At 28.5% G+C, this 10159-nt stretch overlaps 1 protein-coding gene across 3 annotated transcripts in view; it reads right to left on the bottom strand.

The window, feature by feature from the left end:
- Window positions 1-1376: 1376 nt before the first annotated feature.
- The window catches only part of LOC107444551 (maternal embryonic leucine zipper kinase), a 28983-nt gene continuing 20200 nt past the window's right edge, over window positions 1377-10159 (bottom strand). For 2 of the 3 annotated variants that reach the window (XM_043038758.2, XM_043038757.2), the window contains exons 12-17: window positions 9175-9430; window positions 8230-8335; window positions 6663-6846; window positions 3665-3771; window positions 2686-2926; window positions 1377-1592 (exon numbers count right to left, since the gene is read on the bottom strand). In XM_043038758.2, coding sequence (XP_042894692.1) covers window positions 2722-2926; window positions 3665-3771; window positions 6663-6846; window positions 8230-8335; window positions 9175-9430 — 858 coding nt within the window. In that variant the 3' untranslated portion in view covers window positions 1377-1592; window positions 2686-2721. Of the gene's footprint in view, window positions 1593-2685; window positions 2927-3664; window positions 3772-6662; window positions 6847-8229; window positions 8336-9174; window positions 9431-10159 lie in introns of those variants that run through there. The other variant, XM_071179727.1, reaches the window with a different exon arrangement.

Below are 10159 nucleotides of genomic sequence, written 5' to 3'. Positions count from 1 at the left end.
ACTCAATCACAAAGATCTTGACTATGAAATNCAATTCTGTATGTTCTGAATTCATATTTATTCACTGGAATGACGAAAGCAATGTTGACTTCACTTTAATTCGTAATGAATTGAAGACAGAAGAAATGCATTTTACCTTAATACACACATCGGTAACAGTATCCGAAATCGGAAGTCATCAGTTGCAAGTTTGTTGATAATAGAAATTAAAAATTATCGAGGAATTTTTCTTCAAATGTTTGGCGTGTTCTGTTCCTGAAAGATTTACTAATATTCTGGATTTTTTTTTCAAGTTCTTCGGCCTTTTCCTTAGGGAAATTCTGTTTCTTATTTGCTGCTAAAAAATGGCGTCTGATTCTGTCAATGATTTGGATGGAACTAAATGAAAACGTGATAAATTAATGTGTGATATTTTCCTCTTGGCGACGAATATATATTCTTTGTATTTATGTGCTTGTTTTTGTTCCCAATAAATTTTGTTTTTTTGATTGCTAAAAAAAAATAATTAACAAAAATTTTATTCTTCATTATAAAATTAAATTGATTATTTGGAATCAATGTTCTAGTTCTTGATTAATTTAGAACTAGCACCATTTGTACCACTCTGTATTTGAACCACTAAAAAGTTTTATGCACAGCATTTTAGATTTGAGTTTATATTCTTTTGGTTTCCTATAAGGAGAGATTAAGTTTCACAATTGCTATGAAACTGCTATTATTCTGTATAATTCATTATAGTCATCTCTGTATTTTAATTAAAAATAATCATTCAAAAAAAAAGAAAGTCTTAATTTTTTTTTGTTGCTATATTAACATTAAATATACATATTTGTTTGTAACAAGCTTGCTATGGCAACAATTTCATCAGAGGTTATGACTTGTCTTTACAGTGAACTTTTACTGTAAATATAAATAGTTTTGATGGAATCTCAAATGTATGAACATTATATAGGATATACGTGTATAGAGTGTTATCAGAAATACTAAAAACTTAATTTTTATTACTCAACCACAAAGAAGTGATCTTGACTAAGAAATCGTTATAATTCTGTATAAATCATAGTAATTGGCATCTTTGTATTTTAATTAAAAATAATCATTCAAATAAAAGAGTCTTAGTTAGTTTGTTGCTATTTTAACATTAAATATGCATATTTGTAAATAACAAGCTTGCTATGGCAACAATTTCATTAGCGGGTAGGAATTGTCTTTCCAATGAACTTTTACTGTAAATATAAATAGTTCGATGGAATCTCAAATGTATGTTTAACATGACTTTGGATATGCGTGTATAGATTGTTCTATAAAGACTGCCTTTAATACGCATTTTATCTTTAGAATCCTTAATAAAAATTTAAAACAAGAGATTATACACATTGTTAAAAATAATTCATTTTAATAAACCCTAAGATAAATACTTCATAAATAGAATCAATGAATTAAAATATTTATAGCACAAATTAAACCACAATAATAATAATATATCTATGTGAATTTATTTACAAATTATGAAATACTGAGCAAATTGACAATCTAAATGCAAATATAAAATACATAAACGTCGTGACTGGTGATTGAATGTACATCTGGATCTAAAAAGAAAAATATTAGAAATGTATATACACACAAATATACTCAAAATAAAACAGACAAATGTAAATTAACAATAAATAAGAATTAAAATTTCCCCAAATTGAAAACTTTAACTTTTTCTTTTATTCTATGAAATATCATTAGAAAAAGATATTTCTAAAAGATTTAAGCATGACCTTTTAAATTGCACAAACAGTTTTGCTATGTAAAATCTTCCAAAACATTTGCCGCTTAAAGAAAAGTTATTTACATAGAGTTAGAATAGTTTCCTTTATTTTGATCAACTTCTTTCTATACAAGAGTGTATACATATATCAATTCAGTAAAATACTATAATTTATTAGAAATATGTAAAAGACATGAGAAAACTTTTAAAAAATTTCCATTTATTGATAAAAATGTAACAAAAACCGTGCCTCAACAAATGATGCCATGTTCACTTGCCATTTTTTTAAAAATCCATTTTCATTATATAGGTGATATTGCTAAGTTCCACTGTACTCTAAAGTTTGTGATATTTTTATTGGACCTTTAAGTTAGATTCTGTGGTGACATATTTGGAGGAAAAAAATCATATTACCGAATACAAGTTAGCACTAGCACGTACAGATATCCACAGAGTTTTTTTTTTCATCCTTCCCCTTCAACTTTTTGAGTTAAGCTATGGAAATATTCATACTTAATAAAGCTGTTACTCTCTGTGCTTCTAAATACAATAATGCTAGTACATAGTAGTAATAATGCTAGTAATCTTCACATATGCTGTTTTACTAACGTTTTCATACAGAAAAAACATTAATTTTCAAGGTAAAACTTTTCACTAATGTAGAAGATACCAAGTAACTTAATTTTAAAACATTTATTGTACGCGTGCAGTTTAATTTTTATCTTGTTTGGATAATAAACCAGTTTCAACTCAAATATTTAAACTCTTAGCTATTGCAGCAAAAGTTACTAATTGTGTTACAATACTTCGATTTTGAATATGTTTATTTGCCAAACTTTAAAACAGAACAAAACAAATTCAAAATACTATTTTTTTTTAAATTAAATTTCAACTGAAAACTTTGATAAATTGTTCGTAGTACTTACAATTATAAATATATGTACAATCTGTGAATAAGTAATTTATACATCAGTATATAAGGCACTTTTATCAAGAAGAGCTAGGCGCAATACTTCTTCGCAGACTCTTTTGTAGTACCAGGCATCACCTTCAAGTCGCTTACGCCTGACTCCAATAGCTGATTGATGCTTGGGCAGTTCACATACTTCTAGTTCAAACCTAAGACATTTTCGACCTCCTTCACAAACTTTGCCTCGCAAAATAAATCTGTATAAAAATAGACCATAAAACCAAGATTTAAAACGCGACCTTTAAAAACAAAAAATCCAAAATATACTTAATTAATATTCATTGAATTTCTGCATTTATTTTCTAAATTCTGACACCATATAAAAGTTTTAAAAACCAATAGTAAACTGATGAACACAATGCGCAGTTAAAAGGCTATGTACTGACTTTTTAGTTTCATTTTTTTAATTTACATAAATAGATATAATAAAAATTAAGTAAGACAGATAACATAAATTAAGTAATGAACATTTAAACAAAACATATTTTATACCCATCAATAATATAAATATATTATAAATATATATGAGTGTTTAAGATGGTACTGAAAGTTACTTTTACATCCAAATTGTTTAAGCAATTGACACCAGAAAAATAAAATAACAAATACAATATTCTTTTTGATTGATTACACTTACTACTTACACTATTTATTTAAAAACAAAGTAAAACTTAGCTACATTATAAATGCACAACTGCCTGCAATTTTTATATTAATAACCCTTTCATTGTTAATAAAATACTATATATAATAAAAAACATGTTAAATTGAATTTTTATAATACCTATAAAAAATAAGCTACAATTAAAATTTATGAATTTGACAAAAAGCTTTTATACAAAACTAATATTTCTTACATATATTTAAAATACTTTAGATCTATACTCAAACCTATAAATGGTTAATATGTTCTTATTAAAAAAAATTATATTCACCCTTTTTGTTTACAAGGGATTCCTTTTCGAAGTAAAGCATTCTGTAATGAATCTAGCACTTCTTCAGCAGTAACTTTGTCATTGGTTGCAGAAACATTGCAAAGATTCTAAATTTGAACATTATGTCACAATAAATTAAAGTGATAATTGGCTTATATATATTAAAGTAGCAACTTTTAACACACCACAAGAAGTTAGAACAGAGGTGAATAAATTTCTTCCTGGTCAATAAATAATATATTCTTCGATATTGAATGACATGAATTAAAAGAGATAAATTATTTCAGACAAGTATAAAATTACCAAAAGGTATTTAACTGAAAATATAGTTTAAAATGTGCACACAAATATTTCTTTGTGTGCACATTTTAAACTATATTTTTCAGTTGCTTCAAATTTGTAAACAACAAGTATTGTCCTAGTTTTTTGTCATAACTATAGAAAAAGATTAATAATCTGCTTAAAAAAGGTTTAATCTGCATTTTAAAAAACTTAGTTTTTTATCTTTGGAACAAAGGGAAATTCAAAATACTTTAGAGAAAGGTGCGAAATTTTCATTTACCATCTTTCTGCTGACCACAGAACATTTGGGGTTGGCGAGTAAGATTTGTATTGTAAAATATTGTGTTTTAAATCAAATCACCGTATTTTCCCAAGGATGAGAGTTTGTGTTTACTCACTATTATTTGTGATGTCACAATGAACTGAAAAATACAGAACAATTTTGAAGACTAAGGCTTAGAATTTTTATGGATAAAAATTTTTGATTTGTGGAATTTAAAATACTTTAGATCAGGGTGTGAAATTGCCATTCACAAGCTAGTTACAAGCGACAAGATTTAGGGTTGGCAAGTATGTTTTATCTTGTAAAACATTGTTTCAAACCACTATATTTTTCCTAAGGTTTGAAAGTTTATTAGCAATTGATCCCATAGTCACTATAGACTGAAGAATAGAGAAACATTTTGAAGACTGAAGCCGTTGAAGTTTTGATTTGAATTTTATAAATTTCGACCCTAAGGCTATAATTTACAAGTCATTTTATCACTGAATGCAATGGTATACAAAATCGAAGTATTAGAAGTATAAAGAAATTTCTGATATTTTAGTTTTTTGATATTTTTTTATCTGAACATCTGTTAATGAAAATATACCCAGGGGTCTGTCCAGACATTTTGTGAAAGGTCCGTTTTCCGTGAAATTGTGAAAAAATTACTCACATTCTTTCAACCAGGGTCCGCTTTTATGAATTTGTGCAAATAGGGTCCGTTATTTCAACAAAAAAAATTTTCAAGGAGTTTTTAAATTGTATAGACATACAAGATTATGCTCAACACTGTAAAATTGTAATTAAAAAAATTAAATTTTAAAAAATAAACAACAATTGCTGCTTCTAAATTAGCAGGGTTGCCACTCAAATCTGGAAAAAAAATTCCCTGTTTTCCCTGTCCATATTATGCACAATATATTAAGAGAAAACAACAATTACTGGGCTCTTGTGTGAGCTAACTATATTTATTAGTTTTAATAGCTGGAAAAACAGCTGAACATACTTAAATAATGCTATAGTAAATGAAATAGTTTAGTATAGCTGAAATATCATGGTTAAACATCCCATAGATTACCAGGGTTGCCACTCAAATCTGGAAAAAAAATTCCCTGTGTTTTCCCTGTACTATTATACACAATATATTAAAAGGAAACAACAATTACTGTGCTCTTTTGTGAGCTATATAGGGCTAACTATATTTATTAGTTTTAATTGGTGGGAAAACAGCTGAACATATTTAAATAATGTTATAGTAAGTGAAATAGTTTAGTATAGCTGAAATATCATGGCTAAATATCCCATAGATTACGCTTTGAGTGGGTACCATTTTTTAAAAGACAAAAATAAGAAACAAAATCAAAATTCCCTGCATTTTCCCTGTTATTTTAGGTGATTTTTACCTGTATTTTCCAGGTTTTCCCTGTTCTCCATGTAGAGTGGCAACCCTGATTACGCTTTGAGTGATCACCATTTTTTAAAAGACAAAAATAAGAAACTAAATTCCCTGTATTTTTCCAGTTTGTAAAGAAAAAATCAAAAAATCCCTGCGTTTTCCCTGTTATTTTAGGTGATTTTTAAATTCCCTGTATTTTCCAGGTTTTCCCTGTTCTCCCTGTGGAGTGGCAACCATGATTAGAGATGCTACATACAAATATTTGGTATTTGTATGTTGCATCTCTGCTGCTCATTATACTGCTGAACGCAGAATATTAATTTCGGACGAATAATTGAAGAATCGTCTGCCGAAGACAAAACTTAATTCATTTACATCAATCTTTCTTGTTTTCTGCCCTGGAAAGGGTTTATTCAATTAACAAAATAATAATGAAGATAAACAAATTTGTGAAGGGTCCGATTAAAAGAAAAATCATTTCGTGAAGGGTCCGTTTTTATGAAAAGATATTTTGTGAAGGGTCCGTTAACGGACCCAAATTTCTTCTAAACAGACCCCTGATACCACACTTTAAAAAAAAGGCAAACAATAAACTTTAAAACATAATTTACTCTATATATACATTTTTAAGTTCAGAATTATTTATTTAGATATTTTGTATGCTGTTTCCATTCCAGTTTAATGGAACACTTAACAACTCATAATAGTTTTGAGACCAATATGTAGACTGTAAGCCTATATATAGACTATATCAACTATTATCTAACTACAAAACTCCAACTAGCATGATTTGTTACTGCATTTGCCAAAAAATAAATGAATAAATGTATGACTTTATCATTGGATTATGGTCATTTTGTTACAGTTATTTATAAAAGTAGTTATAAAACACAGCCAAAAAGGAAAAAAATAGCCAGCAGAATTCACCCCCAGCTAACAAAAATTTACCGATTTTTATTTTATTCTGGTTAATTTGAATAAGAAACGAGCTAATGGAAATTAAATAAGATAGTTCAGTTGAATGTTATAATTAAATAAATAAAAAATAAGATCACCTTGACTTGACGAGGTCTGCTCATGCTACCACAGACTCGCTTTTTAGGAGTAAATAAATTTTTCATACAGTCAAGACCCTTTTCTATGCTTCCGAAAACCTTTTTTGCTGAAGAACCTACTGCATGTCTCGGAGGTCTACGTTTAGGAGTAACATTTGCTGTTGGAGATTCAAATGAAACAGCTCTAAAAAGAAACAAAAATGGATTTTATCGAACCAATTTTTTAACAAAAGTATTTGCGGGAAAAAAGCATAACAAAAGACTTTTCAGAAATATCTGAAAAAAGAGCTAGATATTTTGATTTATTAAAAGCATATCTTCCTTTAACTGAATAATGGACAGCGATCCTCAGATTATTTATAAAATAACTATTGAAGTCTCATTTAAGAGATTATTAGGACTATCCATGAAAAAAATAGTGAAGCGTTTAAAAATCATTTTAGTTTTAAAAAATTACATAAAGCGTTCAAAATGTAAACCTTTATCAGTTTTTATTTTCACTTTTAATTAAATATGCTAATGTAAAAATTTAAAGTAAAGTCATAACTTTTCCCTTTTTTCTTCTCCTTTGAGAACTGTACAATCTTGGCAAGAAAAATCCTAAAAGTAGAGCAATTATTGCTCATTTTTTAAAAATAAGAAAAAAATCTTTAAACTTTTTGCCAAAGAAAACTGCCTTTATTGCTAAGGTGATGACACTAACGATCATTTCCTCTTGGAACGTCTCTTATTCCTAATTACTTGTAAAAACCTCTGTCAATCCTTTCCTCTTTAGAACCTAGCATTCAGCAGTATCATGAACTTCTCCCTCATTTCTCACAACGAACTCCAATTCATCTGGAAATTCTTCCATGCTACAACTTTCTGTGGTTAACCTAGCCTCATTCATGGAAATACAAAACTATAAGCTTATGCAAGGAGATGGTCAGACAATATATATTCTACAATACAATTCAATGCTGATTTTCGCATTCTAAACCATTAAGATTAGCAATTAATTCAATCATTAAAACAGAAGCCATGCATGGTGATAACTTTTCCTCTTTTTTTGTACACTGCACATCATTGACTATAGCACAAGGCCACAATGGCGAATGGCAAGATCCTAATAGGACTACAAACCTGCACTTTCAGCAAATTTGTGATTCTAGGTATCCCCTTGTTACCAAGAGATGCCAATATTGTTAAGGTGACACCAACAATCACACTTTTATGGCAGGTCAGAACAATTAAAAAACAATTATTATTATTGTGCTTTTTTTTAGTAGTGATAAGCAAAGAATGAAAGTTTAAGTCCCGCTTTTATTGTAAGTAAAATAGGGAAGCAGTCCAACAATGCATAAAATTAAAGGACCTCAAACCTATTATTCAATGTCTATTATTATTCTGGTATTATTCACTAGTCCAAACTATGGATGCAAAGCAGTTTGGCCCATCACAAGATAACTGCACAAAATCACTTCTTTGTATATTCATGTTTTTTATAAACTTTAAGAAATCAGTAGATAACCAAAGGCTTTTATTTTAAGGTTTCTTAAATCATGAATCAAATAATATCAAAGATTACCTTTTCTCAGATACAAAAGCAGTTGAGCTTTCAGATGCATCTCCCACTTGATCAACAGCAGTATCTAATGAACCAGTATATGCAACTATCCTAGACTGTTGTGGTGCTAAATTAATTGAACAAAAAAAAAGTTAAAATTTTTCATTGACATATTTGGTTAATTAGCATTATAAATAAATTTACTAAATATCACATTGCCACAGAATACAACAAAACATTAGCCTGTAGCATCAAAAATAAATAAAATATTATTCATCTTTGACCGTTAAAAGAAAGACATTTTAAGGTACGTAATTTTCTATTTATCAATAGAAATGATTGGTTATGGTGGCTCAGGGAAAAAAGCGCCACTAAATGAGGTTTTCTATTTGTGTAACGCAAATGCGATTAAATTCCATCGAAACGTACTCCGTGAAGAAAAATTTCTCCCTATACTTGATCCAGGAGTTGCCTTATCTTCTAGTTTGTGATCGAAACTACAAGGCTAAAGAGTTGAACATTAATAGTCATAAACTCAAAATTGGGTTGGCTGTTCAGTTATAAAAAATATACAGTTAAAAAATATAAAAGATTTTATAGAATGAAGAGTTTTATCATAAAAGAGTAGGAACTTGACATACAACCCTAAACTTAAATATGATCAAATAGTACTTATGAGAATTTAAATTCAAGTTCATCTTAAATAGGTAAACTTTCATACTCTTCCATCTTACTTATGTGATACACAATAAGAATAAAACTAATGCAGGTGAAGTAATATGAAACAAACTAATACATTGAAGATAAATGTTTAAAAATTAAGAGTCACTGAATGAAAACAATAACAATAAAAAGAAAAATTGACTCAATAAAGAAAATTTAGTTTTTGTCATAGGAAAAGAAATATGAGCAACAATTTTAAGCTGATATTTAATTTAAAAACAGAAATAAAATAAGATACTCTACCAAACTTATCAAGCTTGTTCCCTTTGGGTGTTGACTTTTTACTCTTTTTTGGTGATGGAATTAATGGTAATATGAAATTTTCTTTGTCTTCAACTAAATTTTTATACTTTGCCTGAGCAGGTGAGTGAGTTTTAGGACTACCATTCAGATTTTTCGGACTTCCTAAAATTAGTAGCTCAGAATTTGTTAAGCTGTCCATGGATAGCCTCGTGATGATTGGAGAAGTATCGAAAGATTCAAGCAAATTAGTGTTAGCCTAAGAAATAATAATGACAGAAATTATAAAAGTGCAACATTGTTAGTTTAGATACAGAGTTATTTAAACACAATGATGAGAAAAATTAACAAGACGACTTGGTAGCAATTCAACAATAATTTATTTTGAAATGATGCTTTGTAAAGGAATATTTACAAATGGTCGTGAAGAAAAACAGATGTCTGCTAAGGCACAGAATTTCCCTAGAAAACTCACTACATTACAAAAGTAAACAAGCTAGAACACAGCAGCTTGACATAGAAAAACAATAATATGAACACTAGCAATGATATAATATCAAAAGTATTTATAATTAATACAGTTATGTAATGAACTGATTTTGCAATACCCTCTTAAATAACTTTAGCACATCATTAAAATTAAGAAACAGTAGCATTTACTTGCACCCCTTCTCCTCAATTAACACTTAATGAGTAATACAAGAGGAGGTATGTTACTTCCTCTAAAAAGATGACATAACCTTGAACTTTAATTTTACATTATGATGAGTTAGGGAAAAGTGTAACAGGGGAACATTTTTTTCTGCGCTGAAAAATTACACACCATAACTTCATTTCTGCCTCTCAACTAAGATTTTTGCAGCATTTGACATGTTATAGTGAGTAAGGAGAATCTCTGATCATTATGAATTAAATATAGGGCCCTCATAGAATGTATGTTTAAATTATTTACATGTCATGGAAATCAAAAATTTTTAACCACCTGGGT

The sequence above is a fragment of the Parasteatoda tepidariorum genome, chromosome 4 (assembly GCF_043381705.1).
Source record: "Parasteatoda tepidariorum isolate YZ-2023 chromosome 4, CAS_Ptep_4.0, whole genome shotgun sequence".
Taxonomy (NCBI): Eukaryota; Metazoa; Arthropoda; class Arachnida; order Araneae; family Theridiidae; genus Parasteatoda; species Parasteatoda tepidariorum.
The sequence above is the reverse complement of the archived record's forward strand: the minus strand, read 5'-3'. Positions and strand labels throughout refer to the sequence as shown.